Source organism: Thalassophryne amazonica, chromosome 1, assembly GCF_902500255.1.
Source record: "Thalassophryne amazonica chromosome 1, fThaAma1.1, whole genome shotgun sequence".
Taxonomy (NCBI): Eukaryota; Metazoa; Chordata; class Actinopteri; order Batrachoidiformes; family Batrachoididae; genus Thalassophryne; species Thalassophryne amazonica.
In genome coordinates this window covers 160,026,416-160,044,182 of record NC_047103.1, presented here as the reverse complement: position 1 = coordinate 160,044,182, position 17,767 = coordinate 160,026,416, and the positions used below count along the sequence as shown (strand labels likewise).

The 17,767-nt window shown below is 40.4% G+C and overlaps 1 protein-coding gene and 1 long non-coding RNA gene across 8 annotated transcripts in view; one reads left to right on the top strand and one right to left on the bottom strand.

Moving 5' to 3' along the window:
- Nucleotides 1–14,634, top strand: part of atp11a (ATPase phospholipid transporting 11A) — a 129,286-nt gene extending 114,652 nt beyond the window's left edge. For 2 of the 7 annotated variants that reach the window (XM_034177606.1, XM_034177598.1), the window contains 3 exons: nt 705–870; nt 3,955–4,048; nt 9,021–9,157. In XM_034177606.1, coding sequence (XP_034033497.1) covers nt 705–870; nt 3,955–4,032 — 244 coding nt within the window. In that variant the 3' untranslated portion in view covers nt 4,033–4,048; nt 9,021–9,157. Of the gene's footprint in view, nt 1–704; nt 871–3,954; nt 4,049–4,727; nt 4,820–9,020; nt 10,476–13,975 lie in introns of those variants that run through there. The other 5 variants (XM_034177559.1, XM_034177565.1, XM_034177574.1 and 2 more) reach the window with 4 other exon arrangements.
- LOC117516794 overlaps nt 13,937–17,767 on the bottom strand; it is a 134,777-nt gene continuing 130,946 nt past the window's right edge. The window contains exon 2 of the long non-coding RNA XR_004562546.1: nt 13,937–14,048. This is a non-coding gene — a long non-coding RNA (uncharacterized LOC117516794). The remainder of the gene's footprint in view (nt 14,049–17,767) is intronic.

Below are 17,767 nucleotides of genomic sequence, written 5' to 3'. Positions count from 1 at the left end.
TGCTTTACATTTGCCCCCCCCTAAAAGACGGTGGCAGAAAACATCAAATGCACACTTCTCACTCATGGTAATGGAAACATGACATTTAACCAAACTGACTAAACCAATTGAACTACAAAAATACAAAAATTAATAATACTAACATCACTGTTAAACTAATACAAACGACATTAACAACATTTTAAACACCAAAAACTCCATGGTGCATTGCAGCACAATGTCCATTGTTCACTGTTGTTAGCTAATATCACTAATTTCTCCAAAAATATTATTCCTATCAACTTTGTTTTCGCAGCGTTTATCCTTAACCCAAAATATATAAATATACCAAACGACAAATGTCAGCTCTCCCCAGTTTCTCTGTGATCGAAGCCATACGCATGCATACATGCGCACATGCACACAGAGGCCACTTGGCTATTATAATATACATAAATGATAGGCTAAAGTCATGGTCGTCTTCACGGTGAAGGAAGAGCATTATTTGTGTCATGCAGTTCCAAGTGTTTTTATTGAAAAGCCCTTATACATTATGGTTCTGGTTTTAATCTCTGCTGTTTATACCGTACATTTGTGTGCTTGTGGTGGTGGTGGTGGGGGGGTACACTTTGACCATTGTATAATGATACACTCAGCAGGATGTATTACAAAAACATATATTTTCTATTTTAATTCCAGATAAAGTAGTTTTTCTTCTCCTGCAGGCCTTTCCTCAACTATCAGAGGATGTACTACGTGTTCATGCAGATGTTGTCCAGTGGTCCAGCCTGGCTCAGTATTATCCTTCTGATAACGGCAGGTCTGTTACCAGATGTGGTGAAGACTGTCATTTGGAGGGCGCTGTGGCCCACCACTACTGACTGCATACAGGTCTGGACACAAGCTTTGCAGTGTGTGTGTGTATGTGCATGTGGAAAACATTTAGATTAACCACAATTAAAACACCTCCAGTAACATTTCACTCACAGAAGACAATTTGGCAGTTTGTTTGAAAAATCGGTATTGACACCATTTTTTACCAGTCACAAATCAGCCTCAGTGTTCAGAGGTCCAACACTGACTGAAGACGACGTTTCAGAATGTCTCCAGCAGTGTTTCACTCAGTTTATTTACTTATTTATTTTTGGGTTTTGTAGAGTTGGTCCTTTCTTAAACAAATGTTAATTTTTTGTGCCAAAATGGTACAATTTAGTTCAGTTTTAAATGGAAAAAAAATTATGCATCTACAAAAACTTAAATATTTATGCAATAAGTCATAATGTTGTGAATTATTCAGTTTCATCATGCCCACTGCTTTAAGATGTCACAAGTGACCCCTTTAAACTGTGGATGCTTCTTTTGCTTAGTGACATCACATTATTTTGGGGTCTGTTAAAGGCCACAGCACCTCCAAATGAAGACACCACGAGCAAATGCAGAAGACATTTACAAATACAAAAACTACCTTCATCAATTCATCAGGTAGTTGCATCAAAAACATCTTGCAAATAGAAAAAAATGCTAGCAGGCAGAATAACAACAAAAACCTGCAACACATGTAACAGTTTGATAATGTGTCTGTTGCAAATTCAGACAACACACACAAAACAAATGCTTTGCAGAGCTCCATATCACAAGAGAAACACCAGAGAACAAACAGAAGTTTCTATCCAGAAGACTTTAACTGAGCTGCTCCAGAGTCCATTGCAAATTAATTAATAATACACTAGCACATTGCTCATGGGGATCCACGGGCTCTAGATTGACCAAAAATACATAAGCATACCAAACGGCAAATGTTAGCTCTCCCCAATTTCTCGATGATTGAAGCCATACACACACACACGCGCGCACACACACACACACACACGCACGTACACAGAGGCCACTTGGCTTTTAATATCTACGTTAAAATATTGCTTGTGTAAGAGTAACATCATAATAATAAATAAATAACCATACATGCTCTGCTGACGTGGTAGCGATTAAGAGCTGAGCGGCCTGATGAACTGAACTTTCTATCAGTTAAAGTCCTTTTGCCAGAAACCTTGTTTGTGTTGTTAACCTTTGCAAAGTGTTTGTTTGCTTATTTGCATGTGTTGTCTGAAATTGCAGCAGACACATTATCAAATTAAATAGCCACGTGCTGTAGGTTACATTTGTATTTTGTGTTTTCAAACTTTTTTTTCTATTTTTTATTGAATAGATGGTTAGGGGTTAGGTTTTAGCTTTTGTAAGTGTTTTCTGCTCTTGCTGGTGTTGTCTTAATTTGGAGGTGTTGTGGCACCTTTTGGCCACCATACATTTAATGTATTAACCCACAAGTACTGTTAACTAAGTCTATGAGAATCTACTAAGCAAGAAGAGTAGAAAAATATACTAACTGTGCTTTTACATAATCCATAGCTGCATAGTCAGTCAGGGATTATTGGTTTTTGTTTGGGTTTTTCAGAGTTGACTCATTTTACAGTCACCACTCCAATGCATACACATTAAAAAGTTATTTTGTACTTACTGAAAGCAGACTGGTTTGCATTTTCAGTTTGCCTGGTTTCAAGTTCTTTAAAGACACAAAAGAGTGTAATAATGGCATTACTGTCATGTGCAAATTTTGCTGCTCTGACGTAGCATTTCATTACAAGATGAAAAATTCTTTATTAGAACTTAACTGTGGTGAACATGATATCTGTGAAATTTTTGTCTGATTGTTGACTTTGGGTCAGCAGATGTATTCTGACTTCGGCTACGTCCGTTCTCTGTTAGACGTAAGTCGCCACGCCTGTTTGTGTGCAGTGCATGCAGTACGATACAGAAACGGACACACGGCAACATGAAAATAATCAGACGACATAATTATACCAAATTAGACCTTTAAAAATTGGTCCAGTCCCAGTTTGGCAAAGAAATGCACAACACAACACAAATTACAGAGCGCTGATGGGACTCAAGCAATCGCACAACAGGACCAAACTGTATTAATCTACCCTGTACTGCTTTATTCCTGTTTGGAGCAGATTTAATTGCAGCTGGAGCTCTAACATTTACAAATGCATTGTTTAATAAAATCCCGTTTCTGTAGTTTCTGAGTTTCTGCAGTCACCAAGTGTCATATTTTCAGGAGGACAAGCTCCATTTTAAAAAAAAACTAGTTTGGGAGGTCCTGTGACTCGTAGTCCAGCATGACTTACAGTATATACTGAAAAACCACACATTTGGTATTAATAATAATTAGAATGAGTATTTATCTCAGAGTTTGACAAGAATCAAACCACTAAACAAATTAAACTCTAATAATAAAAGAATAAATGGCAAAAATAAGACGTACATTACAACAGTGCCCAAAAATCCCAAATTAAAGAGCTGAAAAAACAGAAAAAAGATGTGATTTATACTCTAGTGCGACTTATATATGGACTTTTCCTCTTCAGAAGGCATTTAATAACAGGTGCAAATTATATTCCGGAAATTATGGTAGCTTTTCTGATAATGTAACAATTCAAGGTAGGAACTGCGCTTTTCAATTCAGTGTTTTATTATTATTATTTATGTATTTTCTTTTTCTTATTTAATGTTACAAAACTTGCACTCGGAGTTCTTACGTCACTCCAAAAACGATCTTACATTATTAAATTCCGAGACAGTTTTACCCAGAATTTTGAAAATAAATAAATAAACAGATTTGCCAAATTGTCATCACTTTAGTCAAATTATGTCACTGTTCAACAATTACGGACACAACTCTAAAAGTGGACAAAAATGAAGTGAAGTTTGACCTTTGACCTGCTCGTGACATTTGTTCTTGTGTGTTCTGAGCTACTCCTTTCTCTGCATTGTCTCTGTAAGTGTGGAAACGTGTAAGAATTTCACTCTGACGGGCAACTTAACGAGAACCTTCCTGTTTTTCGTGTTAAGAGCTGGATCACACTCTTTGTGTTCCGTCCTCTTATTCCTGCCTTCCTTCCTCCTCCTTGCCAGGCTAAGCGTCGGTGCCTTGCCTCAGAGCCCTCCACCATCTTTATGCTGTCTCAGACCTCCAGCAGAATGAGTTTCTAACCCCGCCCTCCTGGAGGTGACCCCGCCCTCCTCTCTCTGCTTTGCATAGAATCCCTCTTTGCGCATTTATGTGTCCCGTCTCTTCCTCCCTTCTCCTCCTCTCCCTTGCTCACCGGTCTGGCTGCATGTCAATCTGTCTGTCTGGATTTACACAGGCCAAAAAAAGAAAAGAAAAGACAAAAAGGCACAACTGGAAATTGTTTTCCGACAATGCAACACAAATTGTCAGCCAACACCAGTTACGATGTGCTTTCTGAAGTTATTCAACAACTCAGTAAATTAACAGGAACCCACCTTAAACCTTTAAACTTGGCAGTATTAATGTGGAAAATAAAACTCATCGTCTTTTACTAATACTGGATTTGTTATTGTGTTGATGGATCACACGCGCTTTTCTTTCTGCTGTTGAGGCTTAGAAACATCCCCTCACTACTATTCCACACTGTGCTCTGAAAGTTCAGATATTTGTTAGTAAAATTAAAACGAACACATAATATTAATCCTTGGCCTGATGTGTAAATGCAGCTAATGTGAGCTGAGACATTATTTTATTTATTTATTTATTTTATTGTGGTATGAAAATCATTTAAATGTATGTAAAGCCCTGTACTCAGTGTGTGTGTATGTGTGTGTACGCCTGTGTACGTGCATGCTACATGCTAAACGTGTTTGTTTCTGTGTGTATGTGTCCGTAGCATATGAGGAACAGTAAAGGGTTTGAGAGGACCTTGGTCTACTACAGTTGTGACTCTTTAATAGATGAAGTAGCCGTCACAGAAGCCTGATGGTAAAACGTCCTGCGTGATGTGGAGGGTGACGGCTTTATGTGCTGGGCTGTGTGAGACTTTCGCAGACTTGTGGGCGTTGTCAATGATTGGCATGTGAGCTGTGGGTGTTTTGGGGGTAAGCATGAAGATGTTCTTTTGGGTTACGGTGCCCTCTGGTGGAACATTTTTTTACCATCACAGACACAGATCTACTCTGGCAACTGAACATTGTTGCATGTGCCTCTGACTTCCATTTGCATGTTTTGTATTTGTTTGTAAGGTTGTTTGTTGGGTTGTTGTGTTATTGACTGAACAGATTGTATATAGAACGTCATCATCACAGGCTGGTCACGTGGATTGGAACCTTTAATATAAATTTTATGTGGTGTCAAGTTTTCTGTTAAGACACAACAAGTTCTACTGCTACCACCTTAAAATTACAACACTTCTAAATTTGAAACCACACTGAAAAAATAGTCTTTAATATTTAACACTCAAATTACTTATATCTGTATGAATTAAATTAGCAAGTTGTCGTAAATATGATTGAAGTTAATTTGGATGAATCTAATTTATTTGAGCCCTCCCAACTGAAGTACGTTTTTAGGTTGTTCAATCATTTTTTTTCCCAGTGCGGTTGACACTGAAATGAAGAACTATGGATATTTTAATGTTAACATAAGACTTTGTTCAAAGCTAAAGATTTATTTTTACTTATGTGTAAACACATGAATGTCTAAGAATATAGTTGGATCAGCTAACAAACAATAAAATACAAATGTTAAAGATTGCAGTTGCTTTTATTGAAAAATTTTCTTCTGCACTGCTATGATTTTGTTCCTTGGTAATCAACTAAAGGATTCATAATCTTAAATCACTAATATGATCAAAATTCACTTTGTCTGGAAACAGTGTGTTAAAATACAGCAACATGAAACACTTTTTGGAGCAACTTCATACATGAGATGGGGGGGGGTGTTCAGTCTAGGGATGGGGCTGATTCGATCCCGGATCGGTATCGGGTTCCAATACAGACGTAATTCACGTATCAGAAAATACTGATCCAACCCGCGACATTTTCCGATACCGGAGAAGAGCCACTGTGAATCCTCTCAACTGCTCTTGTTTTCTCTCTGCTTGTTTACTGCCCAGCAGGAGGAGAAGGGAGGTTTTTGATGCCGGGCTGTTTGAGAGAGCTCTTTTCCACAGTGTTTTAGCTGCAGTTAGTGGTAAAGTTCTGCTCGGCTCTCAGGTTCAAATTCTCTGTTCGCTGAGCACGGATTTTCCGAAAAATTACCTGAATTGTTACTGAAAATGTGTACTAAATAAGTAGCCACTTCACTGTCCTGAGGCTGTAAAACAGCAGCTCAACAGAGATCCTGTCCTCTGAAAGGGACTGTTGTGAAAGTGTAGTGACACGGACCCACAACAGGGGGCGCAAATGAACGGTCAATAGATGAGCCAAAAAGTAACAATTTAATGTTGTGAAGGTGCACAACGAATATACAGACAATCTCAGAATCTGATAACAGTCAATCCACAAAGGTGACGTGTGGGCAGGCTCGAGGATAGAAGACGTCTGTCCTGAGAAGAGCCGGAACCACACGATTTCCGCCGCCACCGAACCTGGTGAATACTGGAGCCACCAAGTCCCGAATTCCCAGGTGATCACCGTCCCCGACTGTCGGATCTGGTACTGCTGGCGAAGAGCAAAGACAGTCAAGTGTGGGTGTGTGTACACCCCGTAACAACAACGGTGGGAATGCCACCTCCACCTCTAACACACACTCGTGCAGCGTCTGTGTAACCAGGCTGAGAAGGTTACCTCCATAGAAGTACGATATCTCGGCAATGAGGTGGAGATGACGTCTGGGTTTTATGGAGTGAGATGATGAAGTATGAATGAGTGACAGCTGTCAGGAAATAATGAGTGACAGCTGTCACTCCCGGCTGTGTCCGTGGCGGCAGCACCCTCTCGTGCCTGAAGCCCGCACTTCAGGCAGGGCGCCCTCTGGTGGTGGGCCAGCAGTACCTCCTCTTCTGGCGGCCCACACAACAGGACCCCCCCCTCAACGGGCGCCTCCTGGCGCTCGACCAGGCTTATTGGGGTGTCGACGGTAGAAATCGGCCAGGAGGGCCGGATCCAGGATGAAGCTCCTCTTCACCCAGGAGCGTTCTTCGGGTCCATACCCCTCCCAGTCCACCAGATATTGGAACCCCCGGCCCATTCGACGGACGTCCAGGAGCCGGCGCACTGTCCAAGCCGGCTCCCCGTCAATGATCCGGGCAGGAGGCGGCGCTGAACCGGGAGGACAGAGGGGTGATGTGTGGTGCGGTTTGATTTTGGAGATGTGGAACACCGGGTGGATCTGCAGTGAAGCTGGGAGCTGGAGCTTCACTGCGGCAGGGCTAAGGACCTTGAGGATGCGAAAGGGTCCGATGAACCTGTCCATCAATTTTGGTGACTGTACCTGAAGCGGGATGTCCTTCATCGACAACCACACCTCCTGCCCGGGCTGGTATGCAGGGGCCGGGGACCGCCGGCGGTCTGCATGGGTCTTGGCCCTCGTCCGGGCCTTCAACAAGGCAGAACGGGCGGTGCGCCACCCCCGACGGCACCTCCGAAGGTGGGCCCGGACCGAGGGCACACCGACCTCTCCCTCCACCACGGGAAATAATGGGGGCTGGTACCCCAAACACACCTCAAATGGGGAGAGGCCGGTAGCAGAAGACACCTGGCTGTTATGCGCATACTCGATCCAGGCCAGGTGGTTGCTCCAGGCCGTCGGGTGCGCGGATGTCACACAGCGGAGGGTCTGTTCCAACTCCTGGTTGGCCCGCTCTGCCTGTCCGTTCGTCTGTGGATGGTACCCGGACGAGAGGCTCACGGTGGCCCCCAGTTCCCTGCAGAAACTCCTCCAGACGTGAGAGGAAAACTGGGGACCACGATCCGAGACTACGTCAGTAGGGATCCCATGCAGACGGACGACGTGGTGGACCAGGAGGTGTGTTTGGTGGACCAGGTGTTTGTGTTTGTTTTCCTTCCCAGGTGGTTTGGGGCTGATCTCTGGGGAGAATGTGCTGCAGAAGAGTCTCTCACCTCTGTCACGGTGATCTGCTGCACCTGTTGCACTCACGTGCGATTCTCTAATCAGGACGATCTATGACACCTGTGACATTCACGTGTAGTTCTAAGGACTCTCAGCTGGTGCCAATGAAGAGATGAAGAACTGCATTTAAGCCAGCAGTGATCTGGGCTTAAGTGCCGGAGAATACGACCATGTGATGACCGTTTGAGGACGTTGAGGGCCACTCCAGAAGCTGACATTGCGCCTGTGAAGGAGGACAAGGGTGAGAGGCAAGCACTGTCAGCACACGTCAGAGAGTACAGTCTTGGGAAAAGCCACCTGGGGGGTGTCGGCGGAACTCCTGAGTCCAGAACGTTTGGGCTCCGATCCGTTGAGGCGCTGGGAGAGCGCGCCGCCTCTTCACCCCACCAGACTCATTTATTTTGTATTTTGTGTACAGCACAGTGGGAAGAAAATAAATTTGTTTCTTTTGGAACTGCTTCTGGTTATTTAGCGCTGGGTTCAGTCAGACGCTGGACCGCTCCTCAACCTGCGTCCAGACCATAACAGGAAGTGATATATTGTGGATATGTGCATCCCTAGTTCAGTTCCTCGCAGTAGCCCTTCAACTGTGACTCAAAGTGCCAAAATAAATAAATAAAAACCTTTCCAAAAAACAACAACAGCAATAAAATCTAACCCCTACATTAAATTGAACCAGAGAAAACACAAAATCTGGACATATTTCACATGAATGTTTAGCTGGATATTTGCTGGACGGGCAAGACAACATGCACACAGGTCTACTGTGTCAGTTGTTAATACTAGTGATAGTCAATGTTACAAAGTTTCTTTACAAACATTTCACCATGGCTTTGTTAACTGTATTTTTTCTAGTTCTAAGTTGGAAATTTAGAATTCCCAGTTTCCATAAAATGCCGCATGGCCTTCAAACTTTGTGCATGTGTCCATGCAGTTCCTTGCAAAAGTACCAACTGAGGTCGAAACAAAAATCCAAAAGGTGAGGAAGACATATTCTAATAATTATTCAGCAGACGGTGGTACAGTTTGAATTGTGGCCAGCTGGGATGATGACCTCACCATGTGCCGAGACCTTCTGACTAAGTTATTTTTCCATTTCATCCTTCCTCAGAATGCTGATAAACTCTATAAGGGCCAGCTCTCAGAGTTCACCCCCCTGGCGACTCAGCACAGCGCACCCAAATGCAGCAGTGACCGGCGAGGCTCGGCGCCCCAAAGGAACGGGGTGAACCCTCGAAGGTCTGACCCACTTACCAAGAAAATCATGTACACACGCTGGCAACACACTGCAGACTACTGCACCTTCGCCCCGGTTTTCCCATTTGCAGGTGCCTCCTGCCACTCAAAGCAGGGACACGCCTACAGCGGGGCGGGGCCAGAGACATCAGTATAGTTTACTTCTGTTGAACATTTGTTTTATGTTAAACATGATAACGTCACTACTGTGGCGTTGAAGATATTCAAATGTAGCAGAGTTAAGATTATGAAAGCACATGGAACAAACGTTTGAACCTATCGAAACACTTTGGTTCTCAGACCCGGACATGGGTCACTGATAGGACTCAAACACTGTGTCTGGAATCTACATGAGCTGATAGTCAGTAGAAAGTGACTCTCAAAATCATGGTGCAAAGCATGATGGGACGGCTCTGGACAGGACTCCATCCAGAGCAAAGAGTTCAGTGTGTCAGCGTCACAGCGGAGACCTGAAACCACATTCTGGCACAGATGTGGGTGGGCGTTATCAAAAGTATGGGATTTTTTTATGATAATCTGTTTTGACTGGAGTTGTAATGATGATGACTGATAATCAGTTAAGAAAACACTGGCTTTCTGTGATCAAATGTTTTGCATTTCCTTAAATTCATGCCATCTCTTTTTTTTTTTATCTGTTCTGCCTTTCTTTTTTATAGGACTAACTGGTGTTGTTTATGTGCATACATATTATCCCGTAACACTCCCTAGGACACACAGGTCAGATCCTACAACACTGTAAGGAGGAACAGCCTAGAACAGTGAAGTTTAAGTGTTCAGAAAAGTGGGCTTATGCCTCCAAAATGTCTCTTTTCTTTTCTGCCACAGTTACATTTTTACAACAGTGAAAACATCAGCAGGGTTTCTCTGTCAGGGGCCAGGCTGTAATTACATTCATCTACAGATTGGTGGTGCCACAGGATGGTGTTTTATACAGGACATATAGCCCACTGGTAGTGGTGGGCACAGTTCTGCTAATCCGCTAATTATCAAAGCTAACTTTTTTGTTAGCGGGTTAGCTTTTCAGCTAACTTCAAAAACCATCAGCGGACCAATTAACTTCCAATAAAATTTAGTTCCTTTAACTTTTAGACGTTTATTTACATAGTTACTAGTGGTGAAAAACATTTATAAACCCTGTTGGCTCCTGTCTGCTATGTATTTTACAGCAGTGAGGCAGCTGAGAGGAGCTGAGCTCAACTCTACCGCAACAGAAGGAGCCTGGCCCCCAGGCTGCCACAAAAAAAACAAAAACAAAAAAAAAACAAACAAGTCATTATCCTTTACAGCATACAGTGGTCCAGCTGTGAGGCCAAAGCCCTCAAAAGGAAAGCAGGTTTGACTTATGGTTTTGATTTATAAACCAAATAAATCCGTATAGTTTAACTACATTAATGTCAAGTCTATCATTTGTACAAAGTGAAAATATAACACATATCTTCTAATTTTAAAATAATGCACTAATTCTGAACTTTTGAACATTAACACACACAGATGCCAAACTGCATTATGGGTAAGCTGAGCCTGCAATCACTGATTCATTGATTCATTATATGTAAAAATAAATAAATAAATAAAAAACAACACACAACTTAACGCGTGTTGGTTTTTCCAAATAAATGTGTATTTGTAAAATGTGTCATTTTTTTCATTTGTTTTAAAAAAGGCATTTGCAAAATTGACATTCTGAAAATTCTGTTTAAGTTGTAATTCATTCAGCAACAACCGTAGGCGTAGGATATAACCGGCGTCATTCACACTGCTATCCAGTAGATGGCAGTGTGAATGCCCTAATCATGAAAACAGTATCACATTATTTGTCTGGATGTTGGGATTTCAAAAAGGTAGTTTGTGCTAGCTCTGGATAACATTACCTAGTTATGGTGTAAAAACAGCAAAAATGTACATTGCAAAAACAGCAGATAAAGTCGGCTACTTCCTTGTTTGCACTCAGGATCGCCACAGCAAATCTGAGGGGGATCTGCATGTTGAATTGGCACAAGTTTCACACCGGATGCCGCTCCTGAAGCAACACCATATTACATGGAGAAATGTGGCAGGGGTGGGTTTTGAACGAGGAAGCTAAGCACACAAACCACTTGGCCACCACCCCTGCCAGTTTAGTTTGTGGGATAAAAAACTATTAAGAAGTGATGGAATTGTTGGTTAAGCCAATGTGATTTTAAGAAGGAATACTCTGTACCAGCTGATATGCTTAGTTATCACACTGCGTGGCAACGTATGTTGTACAAACCAATGGATGTTGCCCTTGTTTGTGCATTGCTTTGGAGACCAAACATTCAAAGCTTTTTTAACGTTCAAACTTTTAGTCCTATGAGCTCGATCAATAATTTGTATAATCTTTTACCAAAATTAGAAGAACTGTCTTTATTTATTTATTTTACCTCTGTGCAAGCGGAAATCATCCTTTGTCACTATTTTTTATCGTATTATATATGTATTGTATATCAGGTAGCTCCATAAAGTTTACATTTTTGTGTAGGCCAGAGTATACTGAGACTGGTTTGTAAAGGGTGCGGATTAGGTCCAAATTGGCTGTGTGAGCTCATTAACTATGCAGAAAAGAATCGACTTCCTCCTGCAATTACATTTCCCTACCACTAGGTGGAGGTATAGGATCGGTTTTTAAACTGGTTGAAAGTGGAATACCAGGTACATGGTACAGCAAAAAACAAGCAAAAATTTGAAAACAATTTTAGAAGCTGCTAAAAAAAAAAAGGAAAAAGTTGAGTCCAATAATAAAACTCTCAAAAATGTCAAATGTGAAACTGAATTCCAGCCCAGATAAATAAGCAGAGGGATCCTGCACTCTAAAACATTGCAGCCTCGTTTAGCTATGTCCACTTGCAACGTCTCGTTAACATAAAGAACTCTTACAAGTTTTGGATGTTGAACTAAACTTTACAAGTTGAGCTGAGTTGTAAAGTTCAACAACCAAAACTTGTAAGAGCTCTTTAAAGAAAGGTAGCAAGTGGTCATTGAGGCTGCAATGTTTTACAGTGTGGAGCTCTTAAATGTTGGGAAATGTGACTCTCTTGAAGCTGCTGCAAAAAGTAGCTGTTTGAAGCACTTTGCTTATTTGTGCTGTATGTTCAAATATGTTCTAAAGTTACATTTTAGAAAAGATTTTCCTGCAGCGCCTTTGTTTTTGTGCTTGTATATTCTGGTATTCTATGATGCCTAAAAGTAAACTACAAATTGCTTTGATCAAAAGCATACTTTTTACGCTGATGATTGAGATATATACATATGAAGGCGTTAGTTATTACATACAAGTTTCCACTGACATTTTGGGTATAGAACAACAAAACCTCCCACTCTGAACACTTAAGCTTTGAAACCCATGTAGATAGTACTAAGGCTTTTCTGGGATAGAAAATAGAATATATAGAACATCTATATGTGTCTGTGCGCTCATTACCTGCAGGTCGTGCTTGTCTGTGCTGTGTTCATGTCTTCAGAATCTCCCGTCTTACTGTTCTTAAAGCACCTTAACTCTAAACGTTCTTATAGGTGTTTTCAAAGGTTATTTTAGAGATGAAAGTAACTAGAAATGACTTTGTGATATAGAGCTTTGCAGCTGTTGCTTTCTTGTTGCCTTAAATTGCTTATTATTTTTGACAGGGATCTGTTACCAAAGAAGCACATTGCAAAAAATCTAAATCTTTCCAAGATGGTTTGTTTAATATTTAGTCTATTTACACTAAATATAAGATACCATCACTTGCAAATTTGTCCACATGGGACTTTCTGTAAGATATAAGGACTTGTTTTTAGATAACATAAAAATCTAAAGTGAAAAGGTCATATCTGAGATAAAACAAGGTTCTTTTTTTTTGGACTTATAAAAACTACAGCGTATAGGATTTAGTGGTGTTTATTAACAGACAATGAATGTAGCATTCATAATCATCCGTTCATTAGTGTGTAATTACAGCACATCCAGAAAGTATTCACAGCGCTTCACTTTGCTTTTAACTTATAAACTTTTAAAAAAATCTGCTAATGAAATAAGGTCAAAACTCAATTTGGCCTTTAAGTGTTAGATGTTTTACTTATAACAGCAACTTAAAAATGTTCAAGTGAGTCAGAAAAGCTGGTTTAATCTCAGACCAAAATGTTTCTAAGATTCTTTCAGTTATAAAGATTTTTAAGCTGCATTATAAAAAACAAGCCCTTATAACTTACTGAAATTTTGATTGATTGAAAAATTGATTGTGGGATTTATTGAATATAATTAGATGCGCAGGGGTTGAGTAGAAATTAGACAAGCCTGGTAAGATTTGGGGTTTTGCAGTGATGGCAATGTTTACTGAAGTTTGTTCTGTGGGAAAAACAAAAAAAATTAAATGGCCAGGTGACATTAGGGAGCTTTAAAATTGTACCATGTTATTTTGCATAGGTTTGATCTGAACATGCTCCCCCCCCCCCCCCCCCCAGTCTGATTTAGTGACAAGAAAATTATTTTAGTCCTGTGACCGCAAGATTGTCCAGAACAAAAAAAAAAAGACAACAAAACTGATGATCCAACAGTTACAACATATGTAATTAATAATATATAACATTATAACAAATATAAACTTAAAGCAGAAAAAAAGAAAAACAACAGTTCCAGAAAACCTAGTTTAAATTTTTATCTTCACATTCATGGCATCATCTCCTAATTAATAACTACAAACTGTTCGAAAGTCCGTCCCCCCCCCCCCCCCCCCGTAACTTCTTTCTTCTTCTAGTACTTACGTTATCTGTCTGTTTTTGTGTACCACTCCTCTTATTCTCGCTCCACTGAAGTGATCGAGCGTCCTTCGTTATCTGCGATGACTGCCTCCGTCTGATCGTCCTCAGCTGTTCCTCACTCCCTCTGCTGGAAGAGAACAGAAAGACTCTTTTTTACTCTGTTTATTAAATAAATTCTGAAACCAAAATCCTGTTTTTTTTTAGTTTTGTAGCTGCTTGACCCGACTGTAGGTGCCTTTGTGCTGTAGGTTATCAAACATGTTTCTGTTTTGCTGCCGAGTTGCGTTCATGTGCTGTACGGGAAATTGAGTGTGAATCACGATGACTCGCAGCGGCACTGCAGGATGAATGGACGCATGACAGAGAAGTGACAGAGTGAATGTTCAAATCAAGCACCTTATGGGAATCGGCGATTTAATTTGAAAGATTGTGAATCTTTGTCATCAAATTAACAAATACCTGCTCTTTTTTTGTGGAGTTTTTTTCTTCCAACATGGATTAAAAATGTACAGGTAATCCTGTTCAGGATAATGATGTTAATTCATCTTTACTGAAGAGACTGTGATGGAGTGGAAATCTGTCTGTTTTTTATTTGTAAGAAAAAGGAACCGCTGACTAGCATCGCAAACTATTTTTTCAGTGTAAAGCTGATTTGTTGGTCTGTTCTGATTTAAGTACCTTATTGGCCTGAATATAAGCTGGTTTTGCTTTCTGAAAACCACGAGCTCTGGTGGAATAAAGGATCACAGCTGATCAGTGATTTGTACAGACTGAACCCCAACGGTTCAGCACATGTATTCGGTACTTTAACGTTTCTCATAATGCCCCTGGTGACCCACTGCGCTTCCCAGAATGCACTGCAGTGCCCGCAGAGTTCCGGTGTCTCACAGCGCATGTGAACAATGACTAACGAGGACGTGGATGCTGTTGATCCAGCAAGTTCACGGGCGATTATGATGAACTTCTGCTGTGCCCCGATGTTGTCTTGTTGTCCATACTTCACGACGTTTGTTTACATTGTGCCCTCAACCGGTGTCGGAGACCAAACAGTGCCCCCTAGAAATTGGTCCGCCCTGCCTTCTTTGTGCATGCGTCATTTGGGACCACAGCAGCTCGTCTGAGACTGAGTCTCTACACCCAAAGCAATCAAAGGGAATAATGTGATTATTAGCCATCAGATGACAAAGTAAAACCTCTTAAATCATTCTAAAGTCAGTTTTAAGCAGAAATGAGGCGATAATCAGTGAGTCGCTACCGATGCTTTGACATGACTGAGGCGCGGTGAAGGCAGCACCAGCAGCTCGTGCTGCTGCACTCTGATCACTTCCTCTGTCTTTTATTATGAAATAATGTTGAATTTATTTGGAAATTATTGTTGTACAAAAGCTTCAGATATCTGTCGCTGAGATAGATGATGACTGGAGTGAAGTTTTAAGCAGAAATGAGATGATAATCTGTGAACCGCAGCTGACGCACAGAAATGACGCATGCGCAGTGAAGACAGGGCAGACCGATTTTTAGGGGGGGACCGTTCAGTGGGCGACACTGGAACTCTGCTGAAACTGATCTCTCATGTGAGTCACGGATGGCGAGACGGCGCGAGATTCACAACTGCGAAACACCAAATGAACCGCAGAGTGATTGCAGACATAATGGTGTGAAGTACAGACTTACTGTGATGGTGGCTTGTTTTTAAAAGTAATAACTGTGTAAATCTCAATGCAGAATTGTAGTGAAATCAAAGCAGTTCTGTGTTCATGTGAATGTTAAAAGCAAAGAGCCTCCGTCTTCTGAGTGTCGTTGTGTGGTGAAGTCTGGTAGTCCACTGAGCCCCGGGGGAAAAACGGCTTTTGCCCAAGTGTGTTCCTGCTCAGGAGGAGGACTAATATATGTCCCAAAAGTGCTATAGAAATAAAATCATTATTGTTACCCTCTCACCAGACAATGTAGAAATCCAATGTAGAAATCTGCTTTGTTTTCTTTCTTTTTAATTACTTTTTGTGTCACTAATAAGATCTGTTTTTTTTTTTATTTCCTATGACTTAATATTTAATAGAACAAATAGAAGGCACTCAGAGAGTGCATACCTCTGCCAAGGCCACATGTTCCCAAAAACTTTGCTCTGGATCAAATTCAGAATAAAACCCTCATTTTCTCGGACATTACCCAGCTGTTCATCAAATTTCAACAACATCCTCTCAGCCTTTTGAGTTCAGTGTTGCTATGTGCCAAACATTCTTCGGGATCTCATTTATATTAAATATGAAATATAATCCGAATCACCTCCAAAACTATCTGCTCACCAAATTTCATTGAAACCCCCTCATTTTTTTTTAGTCATCCTGCTAACGTTGAAGAAAACATTACCTCCTCACAAAGATCATTCAGTATTTCATTTAGAATTTATTAAATATTGGACCTTGTTTTCATTGTTCTTTATGTACTTTAACAAAATGGAAAGTAAAGTTGTATTTGTGTCCTCTTTTTGCTGATCCAAAAAAATGATTTAATGTATAACTTAAAAAAAACCCTGATTTGATCCATACCCTGTGTTTTGTGATCTGAGGTTCTTATAATCAGGGTCGTTTTATATTCAGGCCAATACGGTACTTATGTGGTAACAAAATCTCAGATTTCATGATATAGAAAAGATTTACACATTAAGGTGCAAGATTTTGAGTTTCTGTGCTTTTTTTAATCTTTCTTCTCTTACTGTTTGTGGAGTACTGAATGTAAATCTGTTGTGAAATTTTAAGGTGGATGGGGGAGAATGACGAACGCAAATGACGATCTGTTAAAACTAATTCTGCTATTCGTACGTGCAGTTTATTGAAAAGAAAAACAAAACTTACTAGCTAAAAAATACTCAGCCTCTTTAAACGAGAATGTGTTATTAAATCACATTTATTCTTTGAGGAAAAACAGCACAATATCTCAAAATGATGTCCTTAAATGACATTTAGAAGAGCATTGTTTTGCAGGTAAATGACCCTTTTAAGAACTACCCATGGCTGGTAAATAATTATTATAATGGCCTCTTTAAAGGGTCTTTTTTTGCAATCAAATGACATTTAATAAAGCCATCATAACTGGAATTAATTACTACATTTGGAAATTAAATTGTAACTAAATGTAATGGACAGAGGGAAAACCCCAGGATTTATCCATCATTCATTTTTTCCCCACTTTCTGATTTGGTATTTGCACATTGTTTGTGCAGATGATCTTTGATCATCTGGAGGATGTTAAAATTTTAAGCAAAAGCTTTTTCTATGCAATTTACAGCTCTTTTTTTCCTTTCTCTCTCTCTTCTTGGAGAAAATATTTATCATCTTTTTTCTGTCGAGTATCCAAAAACCCATAGACTGTATGTATGAATGTAGAATTATATACTGTATATATCGGCAGTGCAGCATTTGCTGATGCTCAGACAAAAAGCTGCCCGTCACCACTGCTGATTGACACTCACTGCAGAAACTTTCAAAGCCCTTTAATGTGGAATTCAACATTTTCTTGTCTCTTTTGATATTCTAAATGTCCTGATATTCCAACACCGCCTAAACTGAACAGCCTTAGAACAGAATATTGTCCCTTTTGTCCTCAACTAATTGTATGCCCACTCCGACGCACTATAAATGTATAAATAAGAGTTCTGTTATTTCATGTACAGTTTTGTGGTCTTTTTGTGTACAGTTTTTAACAGATTATTTACCTGTGAGTTTATGTGGTGGACTATGGCAAACAGGTGTTGCTTGAAAATAAAAAGCAGAAGTGGACAAATCAATAAATGTGTGCTTCAACTAGAGTTGTAGTCAAGTACACTTCCTGCATTGACCACAAGGCTGC